The following is a 22,287-nucleotide window of genomic DNA, read 5'->3' as shown; positions in this document are numbered from 1 at the left end:
AGGCCATTCGGCCCATGAAGGCTGCACCGACCACCAATCCCACCCAGGCCACATTCCCATAAACCCTCATATTTACCCTGCTAATCCCCCTGACAGTAGGGTTAATTTAGTATGGCCAATCAACCTAACTCGCACATCTTTGGACTTAGGGAGGAAACCGGAGCACCCAGAGGAAACCCATGCAGACACGGGGGGAAAATGCGCAAACTCCACACAGACAGTGACCCAAGGCTGGAATTGAACCCGGGTCCCTGGCGCTGTGAGGCAGCAGTGCTAACCACTGTGCCACCGTGCAGCCAAAAAAAATCTGCTTAAGTACGGAAAGGTGGGGGCGTGGATTTGAATCAAGGACTTCTTGATCTGCAGTCAAATGCTCTACCACTGAACTATACCCTCTTATGATCATTCTTGCAAGAGGATCCTTTATGATAAAGTCATTAATTAGCTCTGCCTCATTACACATCAAGTACAAAATAGCTAGTCCCTGGTTGCTTCCAAAATGCATTGTTTTACGAATCTGTCCCAAATACATTCTTAAGAATACACGACTACATTGGCCAATTTGATTAGTCTAATCTATATAAAGAGGAAAGTCTCCCATGATTATTTCAGGACCTTGCTTACAAGCCCCCGTTACTTCTTGATTTACACCTGTCCTATGGTGTAGCTAACGTCAAAGGGAAAAAGTCACTGGTCAGGGTAGTTTATCGGCCCCCTGCCTATAAACCACCCTAACCAGTGACTTCTTCCTTTTCCTATTCATAATCTCCACCCAAACTAATATTTTGATCCTCTGAACCAAAATCACTTCTGTACTGATGTCATCCTTGATTAACAGAGCTACCCCACTTACTGTTTCTTTCTTCTGGTCCTTCTAAAATGTCAAATACCCTTAAATATTCCCAATGGCAATCTTGTGCCTCCCCTTGTTTAAATTCAGTTGTAAAGCATTCTGCAATATATGTGACTTTTCCTTTGTTTTCATAGAAGCATAGTATCCCTACAGTGCAGAAAGAGGTCATCCAGCCCATCGAGTTGCACCGACTCTCTAAAAGTGCATCCCACCCAGGCCCTCCCCTCCTCCCTATCCCTATAACCCCGCGAGTTTACCACTGCCAATCTACCTAGACTGCACATCTTTGGACTGTGGGACGAAACTGGAGTACCCAGAGGAAACCCACTGTAGACATAGGGAGAACGTGCAAACTCCACACAGTCAGTCGCCCAAGGCTGGAATTGAACCAGTCCCTGGCGTTGTGAGGCAGCAGTGTTAACCACTGTGTCACCTTGCCTTCTTTAATTATATCTTTTGATACTGAAAAAAATCAAGTCTACATTCTCATAGTTGTACTGAAGTAACCAACATGTTAACTGTGAAAGAAAAATTGACTGTCAGATTTTCACTGGTTTGTTTTAGGCAGAAGATTGAAGAGCTGGAGGCTGAGAGAAGTCGTCTTGATCAAGCAAACAAGGTCTTGGAAATGAAACTGGAGCGGTACACACTTCAGGTAAAGGCACCTGAACTCTTGAAGAGCGCACAGTCTTGCATGTGCAGCCACTTACTCATGCACACATAGCAGGGAGAATCACTCAGCAATTGTCAGTGGTAGGAATTGCTCACTTATGGTTGAATAGTAGATTTATTCTACTCAACAGGTAGAATAACATGAGAAATCATTCACTGAAGGATAAGATAATATGTGATTCGTTATCTTATAATTTTTATCAGAAGTTAGACACTTTTTTTTAATGTTGGCGGTTTTTATAGGTTATAATGCACAAACCTGAAGAATGGTGGAAGCAGATTTTCAAAAGGGAATTGGATAAATACTTAAAGGGGAAATCAGTGCTGTTGTGACAGAGTATTGAGTAAGATTAATTGAATAGCTCTTTCAGAGAGCTGGCAAAAACACAATTGCCCAAAAAAACTTGCTTCTTGTTTTAAAATTCTATGATTCTTATTGGGAGGTGTTGGTTACAAAACGGTATCCCTTAAATAAGTCTTTGTCATCTTCAGTAGGTTAACTATAAGTCTTTATTAACAAGTAGAACTATGTGCACAGTAAAGGGTATAGACGAGATGCTGTCTCCATCCTTATGTCTCTACCAGTTTTTGCTCAGCACCACACTAGCTGATAGGTTTGGTCATGTGCTTTCTTACATCACTGTGGCAGTACTGTACTACGTCCCACATTAACCCTGTGTGTGCCAGACCCTTACATCATATACCCCACATCTTTATTCAATGCATATGGAGTTGCACTATTTTACTATTTCATGTGTTATATTGTTATCGTTCTCATGCATTTACATTGTTGTTACCACATTATTGGTGCGAATGCATTATTACTATTACTGTGTATTAGCATTATTACAACATTCTCACTACCCCATCTCCTTCCTTCAAGTCGTTGAATTTACAGTGCTGAATCTCCACAAAGAAGGCTGTCGAGGCCAAATATTTAAGAAGGAAATAGATTTCTAGATGCTAAAGACAAACAGAGGAATGGGGAGAGAGCAGGAGTATGACAGTAAGATAGAGAATCAGGCATGACCACATTGAATGGTGGAGCAGGCTCGAGAGGCTGAGTGGCTTATTTCTCCTACTTTCTGTGCTGATCACTCCCCTGTACCACTTCAACTGGGGGTTATCTCATGGACGGTAGGATGGCCTGACCACTGGGGATTTTGTGGAACCGGCAATGAGAATGTGCAAACCTACTGTGCAAGTAGGGAAGAGAATTAAGAGCTGAATACAAGCCTGAATACTCTTTGTTTGAGTACTCGAGACCGTGCAGTTCTTCTTGACTAATGACTGTGGTTGTCTTGACATCCTCAATCGACTGGAAGAAATCCAAGACTACGCGGACATCTCTGCCCAGGAGGCAGAAAGTGTATGTCATCTGTCATCACCCTATCTCAAAAATCTATGTGCCATCATACCTCAATGCTACCATGCCAGTAACTGGAAGTTGGATTCCTCCTGTCTTGTAAAGTGGAGTGTCCATCTTTCAAAACCAGAGGTCTTTGACTCCTGCGTCCTTGTCCGACTGAACTGTCACGCTGGCTGGCACCTGAATGTAATTTAAAATTTGTCGACAACCATTGACAAAGATAACTGCATTCCAGAATGAGAAACTGTAATCTTTGACATCACTCAAGAAGCATGGCTGTGTGTCATCTGAGTAATCCGTCTCTACTTTGAGGATTACTTTTGGGCCATTTGTGCGTTTCTAGTGTTTTCACTTGCATATTTGCCATAGTGTCCCACCCTGTTACAGTTGAAGCTATGAGCTGTACTTGCAGGACACTTACCTCTCTTGTGAGAGTGCCTCACACTACAGTACTAGTAAAGTCACTCTGCTGGGCGGTTCAAGATTGCTTTCCCTATGCAAAAAGATTTTAAAACCTCCTTGTATTTGGCAGATGACTCACTAATATCCTGTCTGCAATTGGGCTTAGAGTACAGCAGCATGTTCATCTGCTCTTTGTCTGGGTTTTCATTTAAACTAGAAGTGATGCTGTATCTTTAAAAACTTTTACTCAATGGCTCCAATTTTGTGACTGGTCTGGGCCTTGGGTTAATCCAAATTGAAAGTGTTGAAATGTTTAAAATGCTTAAGTTGTTTGTGCGCAGCTTTATGAGCTTTCAGGATTTCAAAATGGCATCACTGTTGACTCTGAGACAAAGGAATTTCCCCACACTTGTCAGTTTTGGTAAGCTCTGCAAAATGGCGATGGCATGCTTCTTGAATAAGAGTCTTAATAATAGCTGCCTGGATAAGCTGTGTGCCGACTTCTTCTGTTTGTTATGCTGAGTGGCAATCAAATTTAAAGTTATGCTTACCGTTTCAGGAGCTGGACTTTCTCAATGTTCACAAGAGCTTTAAATAATTAATACTTTTTTCTTACCGTAAGAATTTGGAGAGCACGTGTTGGGGCTCCGACTGGGAAATCGGGTTTTAGTAACTGGCTTTCCTTCAAGGCTCCTCTGACACTGAATTAGGAAATGGATTCTTAGGACTATCCCAGGACATTGGGGGAAGCTAGGGAGGAAATTGCGGGGCCCCTAGTGGAGATATTTGTATCATCGACAGCCACAGTATGGTGCTGGAAGACTAGAGGGAGGCAAATGTTGTGCCATTATTTAAGAAAAGTGGCAGGGAAAAGCCAGGGAACTACAGACCGGTGAGCCTAATGTCAATGGTGGGTAAGTTTTTGGAGGGGATTCTGAGAGACAGGATCCACATTCATTTGGAAAGCCAAGGACTGATGAGGGATAGTCAGCATGACTTCTTGTGATTAACACTGCTGCCTCTCAGCACCAGGGACTCGGGTTCAATTCCTGGCTGGGGTCACTGTCTGTGCGGAGTCCGCATGTTCTCCCTGTGGCTGCGTGGGTTTCCTCCGGAGCCTATAGTTTCCTCCCACAGTCTGAAAGACGTGCTGGTTAGATGCATTGGCCATGCTAAATCCCTCAGTATACCCGAACTTGCACTGGAGTGTGGCGACTTGGGAATTTTCACAGTAACTTCATTGCAGTGTTAATGTAAGCCTACTCATGACACTAATTTTAAAAAACTAATACTTTTTGCATGGGAAATTGTGTCTTACAAATTTGATAGATTTTTTGAAGGGGTGACCAAGAAAATAGATGAGGGCAGTGCGGTAGACGTTGTCTACATGGACTTTAGCAAGATCTTCAACAAGGTACTGCATGGCAGACTGATCAATAAGGTTAGATCACATGGGATCCAGGGAGAACTAGCCAATTGGATACTGTTATGAAGAGGAGATGGACCCCCCCTCCGAGAACTAACACCTAATCAAAGAGGAGTACCTCGCCTCATAATCTGTAAAGGTGAAGTGGTACGATCTGCTCTTCAGCAACTTTTAGTGGTTAAATCAAAATAACTGCCTGACACACTCTAAAATCAACAGTTAACAATTTATTTATCTAACTAACATTGAACAAGTTAACATAACTATTAACAAACCAAATAAAACACGATTCAAATGGAATGCTGTTCAGATAAATACACTTTCCACTTCTTAACAAAAAAAAAGAATTTTAGTCACCCATTAAATTACAACCAGATTTGGCATCTTCCGGAATATTTTGGGCCGCCCTTGTTGATTCTTCTGTCTGGAACTTCTGTCTTCTTTGGTACCTTCGCTATTGAAATGGAGCCTTCTCTAAGACATAGGTGAGGCTGCTACTGTGGCAGATGGCAGTTGCTCTCTTTGCTTATTGTCCCACTGCCCTCTTCTTTTATACCTGTGATGACATATCAGTATCTCCCATAATAGGATTCGTTCTAGGTTGCCAAAACCATCAAATTAAAATCTAATAGGTTGCTGGTATCCAAGTGCTTGATTTAAACTGACTGGCTAAATTCAAAAGCTTGTTCTGATTCAAATCGGCTAAATTCAAAAGCCTGAAAGCCAGTTACCAAGGCAACCCTGCTGCTTGGCCTTCCGATACAAATGTTTCATTCTGGGACCCCATATGCACCTGCATTTTTTTAAACTCTCTAAGCACAGAAAAAGCACCACCTTTTAAAGGGACCATGCAATGCTTTCACCTCTTAGCATTTTACAGTTTTTAAAATCATTTTACAAACACCAAATTCTAACATTCTACTTAATCTACAATTACTCAACTTCGCAACAAAACAAGATTGGCTTGTTGGTAGGAGACAGTGGGTGGTGGTAGAGGGTTGTTATTCAGACTGGAGGCCTGTGACCAGTGGTGTGCCGCAGGATTGGTGCTGGGTCCACTGTTGTCTGTCATTAATATAACTGATTTGGATAAGAATATCAGAAGCATGGTTGGTAAGTTTGCGGATGGCACCAAAATTCGTGGTGTAGTGGGCAGTGAAGAAGGTTATCTAAGCCTACAATGGGATCTTGATCAACTGGGCCAGTGGGCCAAGGAATGGTAGATGGGAGTTTAATTCAGATAAATGCGAGGCGTTGCATCTTGGTAAGACAAACCAGAGCAGGACTTGCACAGTTAATGGTGGGGCCCTGGGGAGTGTTGTCGCACAGAGACCTAGAGGTGCAGGTACATTGTTCCTTGAAAGTGGCATCACAGATAGACAGGGTGGTGAAGAAGGCGTTTGGCACGCTTGCGTTCATTGGTTAGAGCATTTACAGGAGTTGGGGCATTATGTTACAGCTGTACAAGACATTGGAGCTATCTCCATGCTTACGTCGTTATCTGTCCCTGCTCAACACCACACTGATCCCTAGGTTTGGATCATGTGCCTGCTTACATGACTGGGCAGTACTGTACTCAGGCCCACTATTATAGTTGAAGGGTCAAGCCTGTATGTGCCAGACCCTTCAACTACAATTCTATTATGCAATGTTAAACCAATAGGTTAATTTGTTGGCAAGGAAATTTTTTTAAATATTAGACCATTTATCTTAGAAAGTTAGACCATATTTTAATCTTAACATTTCCAGAGTAACTAAGTGGAATGTCCCCTGGATCTGTCCGAAGTCTGTGACTCTAGCTTGGAGTTGGAGACATTTGTAAGGGTCCCAGGGAGCAGGGAATTTCCCGTCAGAAGTTTAAACTTCACAGATAATTCCCACTTAGGTCCACATGTCACAACTTGCACAGAGTCCTGACATGCATCTTCAGCTGTATTTCCAGTCTCCAACGATCTGGGGACCAGAAGATTTGGGCATCAGCTTCATTCACCAATAATTATTTTGTGTTAAAGACTTTGCATTCAGTTTCCACTCCAGGACTTGATCATTTAATGTCAGTTGACCCTTCCCTGCATTTTTGAGGGAATGCTACATTGTTGAATATGTTGTCTTTCAAATTAGATGTTAAATTGACACCCAGTTTGCCTCTCCTGATGGATAAAAAACATTTTTGAAGACAGCAGGGAGTTCTCCCAGTACCCTGGCAACATTTATCCAAAACCAACACAACCAAAAACTGATTAACTGGTCAGTCATGTTATTTTCTATTTGGATTTTATTTGCTCTATTTGCATTGCAACAAGCATGGCCACACTTCAGATGTAATTCATTGGCTGTGAAGCACCCAAGGATGTGGAAAATGCTCTATAAATACAGGTCTGTCTTCTATATAGTTCAGGATTTTCTATGGTGCATTCAGTATTTTCGGTGCATAGCTTATTTTCTAGTTTCATATTGGTTTCTTTCACACTAACAAGAAAGGTTTTGAAGTTCAAAAGCAAATTGCACATGCTGGGAATCTTCTCAGGCAGCACAATTTTATGCCTGGCCTGCTAAGTATTCCCAGCATTTTCTGTGTTTATTTAAGGTTCTGAGGTATTTATTGGAAGTAGAATCTTTTAACATCACATTGGCGTCCAGCATGGCACTATATTCATGTTGTACCTGACCCTTACACTGTCAATACTATTGATAGGCGAAATATGCTGAATTATGTTCTGGAAGTGCTATCCTTAATCCTGACGAGCACAGACATTCTGGGAAGAAAGTACAGTGTAACTTTTTTAAACTGATATTGCACTCTCCATGGGTAAATGCTCATATTTGTAGACATTTAGAAAATTTTCCATTTGCTCTTTTGACAGAAAAGCAGTAGATTCGCTATGGCCTGTGACTCAAGAGGCCTATTGATTTAATCTCGACAGCTATTAGGATTGTATGCAATCTCTTTTTTATTACCTACATTCGGGGAAGAGTTTGCTGACAATTCATATAAAGGGAGAAAAGACAGCGCTTAGCTTCACTGCCACTGAGCATTAATGAACAGACTTGTCAATGAGTTTTTAATTAGTGAGCTGGTGTCAAATGATGAAAGTTAAAATTATTATGAAGTTAGTCTTCAATTATGGTTTTGGAGCATACAGGCCATCAAAATAGGATGTGGCGGATCCATTTTAAACTCTGGCATTGAGGTGGCAGAAGCAGGCAAGTGATGTATGTTTGATGTTGGTTGGTCTTGAATCTTGATGGAACTTAGTATTTGTTTAAATAAAGCCAGTGATTTGATTCTGTCAGAAGGCTTCAATTGTATTATGCAGCTAAAGGCTTCTGTTGGTTTGTTTTTTGCTATTTTCTCTTTCAACAGTGTCATAATTCCGATAGTAAATAGTCTCACAACACCAGGTTAAAGTCCCAACAGGTTTATTTGGTAGCACGAGCTTTCGGAGCGCCGCTCCTTCATCAAGGAACGGCGCTCCAAAAGCTCATGCTACCAAATAAACCTGTTGGACTTTAACCTGGTGTTGTGAGACTACTTACTGTGCCCACCCCAGTCCAACAGCGGCATCTCCACATCATAATTCCGATAAGTAGACTTTGCCCTCTACAGTCTAAAAGATGTATCATTTTGAAATTTTGTTCACGTAAGGATGTGTACGTGAAGTTAATCCCATTTTAAAGTCATACATTCTGTTTCATCAGCCTATTTCTGTTTCTAATGGAAACTGACTATGTATTAACATTAAATATGTGTCACCTTAATGACTTGGATGAAGGGACTGACTGTATTGTAGTCAAATTTGGTGATAACCCAAAGATAGGTAGGACTTCAAGTTGTGAGGGGGATTCCAAGAAGGATGTGGATACATTAAGTGAGTGGACACAAAAATTTCAAGATAGAATATAATGTAGGAAAATATGAGGTTGTCCACTTTGGCTGGAAGAATAGAAAACCAGAATATTAATTAAGTGGAGAGAGAAGGCTGCTGTACAGAGAGATCTGGGTGTCTCTGTACATGAATTATTATAAGTTAGTACACAGGTATAGCAACTAATTTTGAGGGCAAATGGACTGTTGGCCTTTATTGCAAGGGGAATGGAGTATAAAAGTAGGAAAGTCTTGCGACAAGTGTGCAGATCAACGGTGAGAATGCACCTCGAGTACTGTGTAGTTTTTGCCTCCTTAAGGAGGGATATACTTGCATTGGAAACTGTTCACAGGAGGTCTGCTAGGCTGATTCCTTAGATGAAGCGTTGTTTTACGAGAAGAGGTTGAGCAGGTTGGGCCTATAGTCATTGGATTTTAGAAGAATAAGAGGTGATCTTAGTGAAACATACAAGATTCTGAGGGGGCTTCACAAAGCAAGTAGGATATTTGTTTGGATGAGAGGATCTAGAACTAGGATTGCATAGTTTAAAAATAACGGGTCTCCCATTTAAGACAGATAAGGAGGGATTACCTCTCTCAGGGTTAGTCTTTCGATAGGGAGCAGTGGAAGCTGGATCTTTTTTTTCATATTCAAGGCTGAGTTAGACAGATTTTGATTGACGAAGGAGTCAAGGTTATGGGGACCAGGCAGGAAAGTGGAATTAAGATCACAATCAGATCAATCATAATCTTATTGAATAGTGGTGGAGCATACTTGGTGGGCCTGCTCCTGTTCCTATTTCTTATGATTTTAATCATATGATGCTGAAATTCCAATCTCTTACCAATTGACAGAAAGTGCATGCAGAAGGAAGAGTTTGTCACGTAACCATCATATAGCCATATAATTTACCTCAATGGGCTGTGAAGAATTGGGACTACTCTGGCTGAGATGTACCTCTTGTTTTGTCTGAAGTTCAACATTGAGATGCAGGAAATAAAGCATATCTTCCTGTTTATCAGTTGTGAGTAATGATTTCCTGGATTTCACTCAGATGGAAGATCCAAACCCAATTTAATACCGTATCAAGTCTTTTTACCTTAAATTGATAATTTTTAAGACAATGCAAGCATCAAATGTATCTGCATAGCAATTGTGCTTTGATTTCTGAATATAAAAGACCATGAGTTTTGTTGGGTGAATACATGCATATTCAGCTCTCTATCTGTTGCAATGTACAAAACTTCAAGTGACCTGTATCTGGTAATAGAATTTTAATATTTAAATGTGAAAGACTTCCATCTGTTACAATCAAAAGCTTTGCATATCTGTGCCAAATGTAACAATCTTCACAATGGACCATATTGGCTGTTTTCAATCAAATCAAAGTACTGCTAACTAAATTAGGGAGAAAACAAACCTGAAAAATGAAAACAAACAGCTGCGACGTCCAACTTCGCAAGACCTATTTTCTTGTCTACAAAAGCTGCGATGCATACATCACTACAGTCAAAACCTCCATGAAAATTAATCCTTTAAGTTAAATTTTTAATTTGTCTAAAGAAATGGCTTTCAGTGTTTTATCTGGTTTCCCTGCATCATGCAGTGTGGCTCTGCCACTTTCAGAGGTTTGGAAATGTCAGTCATTCTGAAAGCAGCCTGCGAATCTAATTTTTCTGATGGTTCATTCATTCTGTCCTACATCTGCTTGCACAATTGTGAGAATCAGGGGTGTTGTTGCCTGCTGTTCAATGATTTGAGGATGATGTCTATACAGAGTTGAGTTTCTACCATGGGCATGGCTGAACAGGCTGATTTTTGGCCATAGATCTACAGAATCCCTACAGTGCAGAAGGAGGTCTTAACCCCACGCATTTACCATGGCTAATCCACCTAACCAACACAGCTTTGGACACTAAGGGGCAATTTAGCATGGCCAATTCACCTAACCTGCACATCTTTGAACTGTGGGAGGAAAGCCGAGCATCTGGAGCCCATAAATCTTTTAAGCACATGGGACAGGATGTCCCACATAATGGTGGGATCCGAAGTGCAGAATTTGCTTCTTTTTCTTCTCTACCTTTGCTTTGCTTCACCATTAAGGTGTTGGAGCTTGACGAGAAATGCAGCTTGATCTAAAGTTGTTGCCATTCTGAGTAATTGGTAGCAAGTTCCTTTGAGTCTTTAACAATGCTGCCATGTTTCAAAGAGCTTCAGAATGTCTTTAAAGCATTTTGTTGGCCTTTTTAGAGTTGCAAGAACAGGAACTGGGGCGGTGGGAAGGGCAGATGATTTTCAACCATGCGACAAGTGGCCAATCTATCAAAGTTGAGTTTTCAAGAGTTTTGCCTAAAGTTTTGTGACTTGGCATCGAGAATGACATTAATATTTGTTCAACGGTGCTCCCATTGAATCTGGAGGTGGTGGTGGAGGCACTGCTGATGGAATTTATCTAGGTCTAGTGTTCTTACATATAACTGATGCATGGTCCAGGTCATGCTGCAATGTTAACGTCTGATGATAGGTATCCATTGTGACCTGAACAGGATACCATGTCTGTTAACACTAGATGAGGCAAACCTTGTTTTGAATAATTAATCCATGAACATACAAATGTTGTTGCATGTAATTGACACCAAAAAGCCGATTCAATAAATTCAACAGTGACTATCCAGTGAAATGTAAACTGCCTATATTATCAAACATATTCGTCCATGCTTACCTGCATCAAGTATTTGACCAGTGAGCCCTTACAAAATTGAAGTCATTGGGAATCGGGGAAAACCTTCTGCTGCTTGGAGTCATACCAAGCAAGCCAGCATTTGTTGCCCATTCCGAATTGTGCTAGAGATGCTGGCACTTGTGTGATGTGAAAGTTATTTGATCCCAGCAGCCTTAACCTGAATGTTGTCTCGGTATTGCTGCACACAGGTAGGGACTGTTTTAGTAGCTGAGGAGTTATGAATGATTCTGAATAATGTGCAATCATCAGTCAACATCTCCAGTCCTAATGAATGGTAGAAGGGAGGCCATTGATGAAATAGTTGAAGATAATTGGGTCTTGTTTGGACAGTACCCTAAGGAGCTTCTGCAGCGATGTTCTAGGGTAAGATGACTCCAAGCAGCAGAAGGTTTTCCACTGACTCTCAATTTTGTTAGGGCTCCTTGATGCTACACTTGATCAAATACTTGAAGTCAAGGGCAGTGACTCTAGCCTCTGCTGGATGATAGAGCAAAATAACTTTACCAATCCTAATTGTGCTTGGCGGATGGAGTACATCTTAATTATTTTGTGAATAGGTTGGGAAAAACAACTTGAATTGGTGCATATGGCAATGCAAACTTGGGGCTGGTATAGTCAGGGTCTTCATCTATATTGCCTGTGAAGCACCTGAAAAAATTGGCATGCTTTCTCAGGGAGAGAAGAGATGGTATAGTATTCTAAATTACCTGAATGCAGGTATGCATGGACCAATATGCTTGATAGTATAGGCAGTTTACATTTCCCTGGATATTTACTGTTGTATTTGTTGAATCTGCTTTTTGGTGTTAATTACATGCATGTTTTAGTTAGTCTAGGCTCACAATTAACAGGTGTTATTTATGTCACCTGGAGATTCACAGACTTGATTGCATGTCTGATGTGATCCCTAGTTGTTATGTGTTGAGATCAAATGAATGAGGAGGAATAGTTCAGTGCTTGCCATAATCTATAAATGAAATCAAGCTCCCTACGTAAATGGCGATGCTATCTCCAGTGTGACGCCACCGCCAAGCACACCTTCCCCTCCCTTTCCTTTTTGACAATGTGAAAGGAGTGTTCTCTCTCTGACACCCTGGTCTACTCCTTTGTCACCTGCAACATCCCTCACTTCGCCATGGCACCATCCCATACAAATGCAGAAGGTTCAGCAACTACACTTTCCCTCCTCTCTCCTCACCTTCTAAACATTCGAAGTGAAACCATTTAGAACATTGTATTCGCACACAATGGAATTTTCTCTGCTTTGGGGATCCAAATGCAGATTGGGTGATTGCTTTGGGGAACATCTCCTTTCACTCAGCAAGGTATAACCCCAAACTTGCAGTTGCCTCCCGTTTTAATTCTCCACCTGGTTCCCACTGTGACCTCACTGTCCTTGGCCTCTTGCAGTGATCAAGTGAAGTTCAATGCAATCTCAGGGCGTAGCACCTCATCTTCCAGTAGATATTTTACAGCCTTTCTCAGCAGTTTCCAAGGGTAACTCCTGCTCCAGTGTTGTTTCCTTTTTCTTTGCTGGTTTTGTTTTTAGTTTTCCCTCTTATGCTTTAGTGTGGCAGCTGTTCATCATTTTGCCATTCCTCTAGACATATATTTTATTTATTTGTCCATTTATTAATAGTCCTTTTAGCTTGCACCACTCACCCTTGTTACTTAATTTCTCTTACTGTTCATCTTATCACAGACCTTCTCTTTAGTTATTTGTCCATCCTCCTATCCTTTGCTTGGTTATAATTTATTTTTCTCTAACTTTTCCCAGTTCTGATGAAAGGACGTTGATCTGGAATGTTAACTTCAATTTGTTCTCCAGAATTGCTGCTTGACCTGCTTAGTGTATCTCTAGCATTTTCTTAATTTACTCCCTCTGTAATATTTGCTCCCATCTGTTGCTTTATCTTTCTTTCTGAACTGATAAAACTAGGATTTGGAAGTGTGATTTTTTTTTTCTCTCTCCCAGTGGGTGAACACACTTCCTCGCTGTATTTAGCAGTTGAGCTCTGTTCATAAAAAAAAAATCACTGATAGACATGATTGCTTACAATCATATACAATGTAGCTTCAGAGTACAGTATTGATATTGCATTTTCAGAAATGCAGAGGACAGTTACTATCCTTTGACGCATCTTAAATTTCTTCTTTCATTTCAGTTTGCATTGGAATGCCCTTAAGCAAAGAATGCAACCCTTGAACATGTAATGGCTGTTTATTTCTGCTTAGAGCAATAACAGACCGAGACTTTTGAGTCTTGGTTTCTTAGGTTAAGTGTCTGACACACCATCAAATTCTTTCTACAAAGTTTTTGTTGAATTTCTTACCTAATGGCCTATGCTATCTATCAATTTAATCCACTGGGTATCCAGGCCATTTTACCAAAGAGACCCTATTGTTTGCAGTTTTGTTAGGAGAAATCTAAGGCTGTGTCTTGTTCTTCTTTAAATGTCCAATTCTAGAAGCAATAGGGAAGACAACTGCATAAAGCCAACTGGAGAATTTTGGGAATAATGAGCAACATTATAGTGAACTTGTCATTTTATGTACTACCGTTTTGGGATTTTGTGGAAGACTTGGTAGGCATGAGAAGCAATGCTATTTATTTTAATAACTCCTTTAGTAGAACTGGAGAGTGTTATATGCAATATTACTTTTCTGTTTGTTCTCTACCTCCCTACTTAGTTTTAAAATAAGCATAGATATTGCCTCTAATTTGACTCCATCACTCACTGTGGCGAAAGAATGGCTGATGCTGGCAGGCTGATTATGAACCAATAGAGAATAAGTTTAATGCTATCTAACAGCGAGTTGCTGACCCTGGAAATGTTTATTTTTTATAGTGGAGACCTGAAATGGAAAATATTTCATTCTCCAGCAATAACATCCTTCACATTAATAAAAATTCACTTTCTGTCTTAAAAGTCTGCATGTGGAAGATCCAATTTTAGAGCAGAAGTGTTTGCTGAGGTGCGTAATCATGTTCTCGGGAAATTCCTCTATTGCAATGTTCATTCTAAAATGTTGCCCTTTGCAAAGTGCTGCTCAGTCCCTAAAACCTCACTGCAGAAGAAGTAGTAGTCAGTAAAGTACCTTCTTATGAGTTATTTTCAGTCACAAACCCCAACCCCAACTAATATAATACTTAACCAAGGGATATTGTTCTTACAAGCAGAATGGGACAAGAACAGTCTGTTGTAAATATTCACAGTGCCAAAGTGTTTATAATGTGAAGTGTCTCACTCAAAGGAAATTGTATGAAGCTCAGAAATATATTGGTGAATAGCAATAAATATCTATTACTAGCATGTGTTTGGACATGCAAAAAATAATTTCCTCAATAGCAGCTGGTATTTTTATATACAGTGTTTCTTTTTCAGGTTGCTTTTTTTCACTTTTCTGTGCTCTTTATTTACTTTCCTGGTATATTTTATGCTTGGCTTCTATTGCTATCTGTTGTTTTAGGATTGTCTGGAAATGAGGAACTGATTTCTTTTAAAGCTCCTACCACATTGGTGATATTTTATTTTGTTCAACTTTGTTACACAGTTGGCTGAGTCTGACAGTTTATAACGCATCACAGAAGTGACCTTTAGTTGTATCCATAAATACCGTGGGTCGTGGCACATAAATCGACTGTTGAAGCTCCAAATCCTTCTCAAAACAGGGATTGACTTGTATGCTGAGTATAAAATGTGATTATGGGTGGTTGCCATTTTGAAATGTGAAAAAATAATATTGATATTAAATTAATGTGGCATGATTTAATGAACAAATGAATTATACAAAGATACCTTTAAACACAATCAAAGCATTTTTAAACTGTGACATATGCAGCAAAGAGCTCATCAAATTCATTTTGAGGCGTTTTGGCTATGGCATCATCAGTAGGATCCCACTCTGGATCAGATTTGGCACTCTTTGTTTCAGAATCAACTCTCCACAATAAATCATCTTCCTCTCTGTCCATTGAATTGGACCATCTGGTGACACTTGGTGTACTAATACCATCCCACAATTTGATAAAATTACAAACAATATCAAATGTTGTGGGCATGTTCTCTTGGAGAAGGTTTTTTTTTTCTCTACCACCCATCCACCTATTCCATTGGTGCAAACATGATCCTTGAAATGGCTTGTTGAGGCACACATCCTAAGGTTGAGCAACAGATATTAGGATCCTTGTATAACTGGGTTGGCATTATTTATTCGCAGGCCCCTCTTGATCTTATTGAGATCTGAACATGTCCCACATCAATAATCTGCATTTTTTACATGGACCACTGGGACACCTATTCTACAAATTAATGATCCAGGACTTCCAGACATTGTCGTGGCAGAGAACTTAATGTTCGGCACAGTTTTATGTTTGAAAATTATCCTAGGTTTTAGTTTCATTCCATCAACCATGCAGGCGTGTACCATCTTGAATCTCATCTTCACATGTCCTGTTGTTTTCACCAGAAATGTTTTTGAACCTTTCCTCTCTACAGTTCAGCTGCTGGGCATATCAAAAGTCATGGGTATTTCATTCATGTTGTTGATCTAACTTAATGGGTACTCGTATTTTTGCCGCTGTCTGATGATGAATCACTGGAAACTGTTCTTTTTGGCTTTGAAATCTCTGTGGTCTCTGAGCAACTTTGGCCTTCTGCCACATCCCTAGACATTTTTGTTCCATTAATCAGTTACATTAACTAGCAATTGATCTGAAATCTTTGCAAGATTTGGTGTTTGATTTGGCCCACTTTGGCGCATATCTGGTGATGATAAGCATTCCAACTATTTTCAAGTACTCATTCTGTTGCATGCTTTTCAAGATAGGGCCAGTGACTGCCCCTATTTTGATGGTTCTTTTGGCCAGGGGGATTCTTTCTTCTTCCATTCCAGTTTTTTTTACAAACACTGAATTCCTTTGTTGCAGTACAGTTATTTGGAGAGTTGGAAAATCTTTTAGCTTGAAAGCAGCTTTGCACCTCATTCTTTTTGATGGAGGACCTAGTTCCAGCCATCACTCACCATGGCATGCACAGTTTGCTATGTGTAGAGATATGTCTTATACTCCTGTGCATCTTTGCAACACAGTCTGTATAATTAAGCATGAACTTACAGTATAAGCTAAGTATTTTCTGGGGTGAACAATTGACTACTAATGCAAGTATAGCATTTCATATCTGAAAATTGAGGTCAGCTTATGCACCAAGTATGTGCAAAAGCATGATTTTTGACACTGTTAAAATAGGGTGTCTTGTACACTGGATTGACTTGTGCACTGCGAACTATGGTAATCACTTTGAAATTGTAATGATTAATGTTGGTGAGCAGGTAATCAGTCATGGCTATTATAGACAGAACTCTGACAGACTTCAACCGTAGGGAAAGAGATAAAGAATAACCTATTACCAATACAACTTATGGTGATTGTCATCTGGTAAAACATACCGAACCTTTAACAAACAATGTCTGAGATCTAGAGCAATATGTAATTAAATATGGTGCATTTTTTCCAGTTTAACTCCTTCTAGCTGTTAAATCAATCTAAAGCCAGAGAGTGGGGTATGAAACCAGATGCCAATCATTTTACCAATGCGCGTTACAAATATCTGCCTCCTCCCTAATCAACACCCAATGAACCAGCAATCTTTCTTCATACTCTTTTGAGTAAAAATCCAACCAATTAATTAACTAATAAACAAATTGACAGCCCCTTAAAGGGACACGAATCTTCCTTTATATGCACACAAGATACTTAATCAATCAACACCTTATACTTGTGTATATTTAAACTTGATAATACAAATAAAAAATAACATACCATTAAAACCAGCTGAGGGAAGTCTTGTGGTGCAGTGGGTGGTGTCCCTGCCTCTGAGCCGGAAACTATGGGTTCAACTAGGGGAGGAAGTGGCATTGTGGTTATGTCACTAGACGAGTAATCCAGGGTAATGCTCTGGGAACCTGGATTTGAATCCCACTATGACATATGATGGAATTTGAATTCAATAATATTTTCTGGAAGGAAATCTGATGTCCTTACCTGGTCTGGCCTACATGTGACTCCAGACCCACAGCAGTGTGGTTGATTCCAGTGGCGCCCACATCCCATGAAGGAATTTTTTTTAAAAAAGTCCCACTCCAGGACTTGATGGTCAAGGAAGGTGTGTTCCTGGCCAAACAGGTTGACCATCAACTTGTAAATCTTTTCAACATATTCCAATGGAAGACAGCAAGAGAGGAAGAGATTCCTGATCAGTCATGTGATGGAACAAAATTAGCACCTCTACCATCACCGTCCATAACTCCAGGTTACAACATGCATGGGGAAGGCCAATCGGCTCAGTTGGCCAGGCGGCCTCTCAGAGAGGTGCCAATGGCATCCTTGCTCTACCCATGGTGGAGATCACTGTGCTGTGAGTCAGATCTGTGTTTGGTCAGATAATTTGAGGAGTAGAAGAAGAACACTAGTCGTAGGAATTATTCAAATATTAACTACACAAATGTTTGAACTATTGAGCCACCTTTGGGCAACAAAATGGACACTCACTATTGAAACCTGCAGTCAGTAATTTGCCACTATTAATCAGCTGTCACCACTTTTGTATAATGGCAAAATATGAATGTGGGTAGAGAGTGTGAATGCTGGAAAATTGAAATGCAAGAATGACGGTAAATTGCTGCAAGAGGCAAGAAGAATATTTTCTCTCCATGTATTTTAAGTTTTCCTATTTGATTTGGATGCTTTCCTGGACCCATTTAAGAAGTTGCACTCGTTCAATATTTCACATAATATATTTTTAAGCAATAATGTGCTCTCTCTACTGGCTGTTTTACCAGGCTGATTTGTATTTGCTTCATGAATTTTAGAAGGGCAGTTGGGAGTTGCAGCTATTGGTATTATGCTGCATGGCTTGTTTTGTGCATGTGAATGAAGGTCATGCATTGTAGAAGTTGTAATTCCTTTTCCATTGCTATATGTCCATGTCTCCCCCCCCTCGGGTCGTGTTAGAGCAGTACCTCTTGCAAATTATGCTGCAACTTTGTGAAAATCAGTGCAATTCAGAGTACTAATTCCACAGCCTTTACTCAGGAAGAAGAGATAGTCAGCAATGTGTAAAATATAATAATCCTCAGCAATCCTGTTGTTGGATATTATGCGAAGTATGAAACCGAGAAAAAAATTCTCGGTGCAAAATGTGACATTTTAGCTGATAGTGTGTTATTCTTTTGCAGCGAGAGCAGATGAGTTGGTAATGGTGTAATTGTTTGTCACACAACTCCTGTAGCTACTGCCTCAAGCTTTGATGTCCCCAATAAAACCATTGCTCTCACCAAGGCCTTTTTATGGCCCTTATCCCTGTTTCGGGCCAAGGGACAAAGAGTTAGAAAGATATTGCAGATAACTGGCTTAGTTATCCATTGCTGGATCTGACTGGACTATGTAAAACACTATCAATTCCTGCTCTTGTCTGCTAAAACGACTCATGATTCATGGATCATCCTGGAATGCAAAGTTAACTCTTCCGCAAACTATCACGCATCTACCATACCTAATTGCCCACTGCCTGAAAGGTTGTCACTTTCTGGAATGTATGATCCAGAAAACTCTCATTTTACCTGATGCTGTACAGTGACTCTGGCTGCGCCTCAAGCTTGGGAATCCTAAGCTCAAGCTGAAGCAATATTGGATACTACTTACACACACAATCCCCCAGAGACGTGAAGTGTTCTGAAGTTCCCATGTGGTGCAGGAATTACCAGTAACACGTTTCGGATGCCCATCCATGATATAAAATCAACCTTCTATTCCCTCTCTTCAACAATCCGTGTACCGTGTTTAAACTATTCATTTTAATTAATAAACTCTAACCAGCTCCATATATATACTCTTACTGAGCCTTTACCGTTATGCTAATGCTGGTTGTTGAAGTTTTTAATTTCTCAGTTTCTAACTTGAATAAATGTCCTAAAGAGGAAACAAAAAAAGAAAAAGCCAATTAACCATGAGCCAATTACTTCCTTTCTATGTGACGTCAAACTTTCATTTTTTTCAAATGTTGTTGCTCCAGTCTTTATATTGTTGCTATTCTGTTCTCACTCTTCATACTGCCACTGTTCTGTGCTCCCATTTATTATACCACATCCTACTTCCTCAGACTAAATTTTATGTTGGCATAAAAGTTGAGGATGAACACACCTCCATTTGGCTGCCTCACCCAGCATCCATTTAATAGCCAACAGGGCCATTAATTACTTTGAGGCAGCTTTCCATTCCTACCTGGGAGAAAGTCCTGCCTCTGAGAACAGTCAGCCAATCAAATGGTGACCACTGTTGGGCCTGAAGCAAGTCCCTGGAGTCCAGATGAAGGTAAGTCTGGGGTGCAACAGGCAGACTGGCAGAGGGGAGTGTGTGCACTTGAGGGTGTATGGATACTTGTGTGTATATTGGTGGGTGTGTATGCGTATGTTTGGTGGGAGATGTGTGTATGGGTATCAGATGGAGAGGATGTGATTTTTAGCAAATTTGTCTGCAAGCTATAACATGTCAATTTTTAATTTCATGTTTTGAATCCTATCCAGGTTTATTAATCTGGCTGTGGTGTTTTGCCATGCAATTTTCTGACTGACACTATTTTATTCAGTGCAAAAGGTTCATTCATTGAAATTCTAACAGGAGCTTGTTCTTTCACACAGTGATGATGAGAGCATTGCATTATAAAAATATTCTGAAACCTTAAGAGCCTATAATCATATTTAAACCATTTGTACCATATTCACAAGTTAATCAATAACCATCCAAGAGGCTGCAAAATCAGAAATGACCTGAGAACCAGTAGGGAGACTCAATTAGAATAGGGGCATAACTCTACAACTATTAAATATCCCTTCAGGGAAGAAACTATTTCAATTTTAAGGGGCAATTTGAAGTGTCATTGCTAACATGTGAGAAGCCTTACGCAGTTTCCTGTGATGCCAGGCTCTGGTCCCTCCAGGCCTTGTTGCACTTTGCTATGCTGCCAGCTTCAGGACTGGCACCACTGATCACAGCAATTTCAGCTGCTCTGGCTGCCCTAGTTTTTCTCCTGTCTGACATTTGCTGGCCTAGAGGTTTCTGGACCTGTGATTTCCATGCTGCTGTTAGATGAAGTATGATTTTATCTGTCAACAGCAACATTGAGAACCAACTTGCCAGAGTTTGAGGACTGTAAAAGTCAACCCTGTCTGTAGGATTTCAGATATACTGAGCCAGATAATATCTGCTTTCATAGTCAGTGTAACACCCATCCAATACAGCTTATTTGGACTGTACAAAAGTTATTCAAAATTCCCCATACAAAAAATGTCTAATAACTAAATACCTTGCAAATCTAAAATAAAGTGTGGAATTATTTTATTGCAAGGCCATTATGTTGAACAATAACTCTTGAATGCAAAAATCAATAATTTTTTTATTTGAAGAAATTAGGAAATAAGGTTATAGCTAATGATTATGAGAGCATTTAGTTGTTATACAACTGTGTAGATATATAAGCATGTTACCCGATAATTACACAATTTGGCTGTTCATTGACTTTCCCCATATATCACTCAGTATTTTCTGAAGTTCATCTCAATAAAATAGACTTAAAATCAACTTTATTTGAATAAAGCTGCCAAATTTGTCCCCTGGTTTTTCTTAAAATAATTTTGAAAAATGGCAGTGTAGAAACTCTTTGAAGCTAAAGAAAAAGATTCCATTGATACTGCTGAGTGAATTGTGCTGCTGTGCGCTGAGGTATTAGAATCGGTGAGGGACCATTTGCGTTTAAAGAAAATGTTTGAGCAACCGGCAATTAGCCAACTGGACTACGCTGCAAGATTTTATATTGTAAATAAAAACAGACTTTACTGTATAGCAAAAGAATTAAACAAAGTAAGTACCAACTTATTCTGTGGCTTATAGAGACTTTGCTATCAACTTAGTTCTACTTTCTATTTCCCTCCAAGATTTAACTTATCATAGAAAATCTTTAAGGTTCATTCACTTTTCCTGGGACCAACTCAAAAGGTATGACACCACTCACCAGAATTCACTCTGATTTATCTTCAGTGCTGCAGCTATTTGCCAAAAGACTGGATTTCATGGGGGTCCTCCCATTCATTTTTGGCTAAGTGACCATCCAATTTCTTTACTGACCTCACAACTCCAATACTGGCCTTCCTTCAACTCTGTGCAGTGGCTTTAAACATCAGTAACCACCCTTGGTTTCCAGTAGCCTGGTGCTATGGTTTCAAACTGCAACCAAGTTGATCACTTGCAGAACTCTAACTGCAACAAGGTTAACTGTCTTTCATCGAGGATTACTGTAGATTTATTCCTTTGCTTCCAGCTAAACAAATCTTCCAGTCATTTTTCCCCTTTCAATCTTTGTTGAATTCTTGTAATGAATACCAGCTCCCCTTCAGGCTGGGTCATGTGCAATATATCGAGCATTTACTCTACTTCAGGTGGAGGTCTGGCTTTATCTCTCGACTTCCAAGGAGCTACAAGCTACATAAGACCTCAAAGCTGACACAGTCTCTTAGCTGCTTCTCTCAACCAGTCTTGCCTGATAGCTATATTCTAACTGAATTCACCAAGATAATCAAAATAGCTCCACCCCCTCCATAGCAATGTGACACGCGCACCTGTTCCCAGGGATAAATTCAAACTTTTAATTCAGAAGCTTTCCTTAATTCTGGGAAACCACTTTGTGTTTGAATTTATAAGTTGAATTTATTTTTTTATGGGTGGCAAGCTGGCACAGTGGTTAACACTGTTGCCTCAGAGTGCCAGTGAACCATGTTCAATTCTGGCTTCGAATGACTGTGTGGCGTTTGCACGTACTCCCCCTTTCTGCGTGGGTTTCCTCTTGGTGCTCTGGTTTCCTCCCATATTTCAAATATGTGTTGGTTAGATTGATTGGCCATGCT

General features: G+C 40.1%; 1 protein-coding gene across 5 annotated transcripts in view; it reads left to right on the top strand.

The window, feature by feature from the left end:
- mrm2 (mitochondrial rRNA methyltransferase 2) overlaps window positions 1–22,287 on the top strand; it is a 952,456-nt gene that overhangs the window by 443,742 nt on the left and 486,427 nt on the right. For all 5 annotated transcript variants that reach the window (XM_078240222.1, XM_078240223.1, XM_078240224.1 and 2 more), the window contains one exon: window positions 1,418–1,508. In XM_078240222.1, the coding sequence (XP_078096348.1) occupies window positions 1,418–1,508 (91 nt within the window). The remainder of the gene's footprint in view (window positions 1–1,417; window positions 1,509–22,287) is intronic.

Source organism: Mustelus asterias, chromosome 23, assembly GCF_964213995.1.
Source record: "Mustelus asterias chromosome 23, sMusAst1.hap1.1, whole genome shotgun sequence".
In the NCBI taxonomy this organism is placed as follows: domain Eukaryota; kingdom Metazoa; phylum Chordata; class Chondrichthyes; order Carcharhiniformes; family Triakidae; genus Mustelus; species Mustelus asterias.
This window is presented reverse-complemented; position numbering and strand designations above follow the sequence as displayed.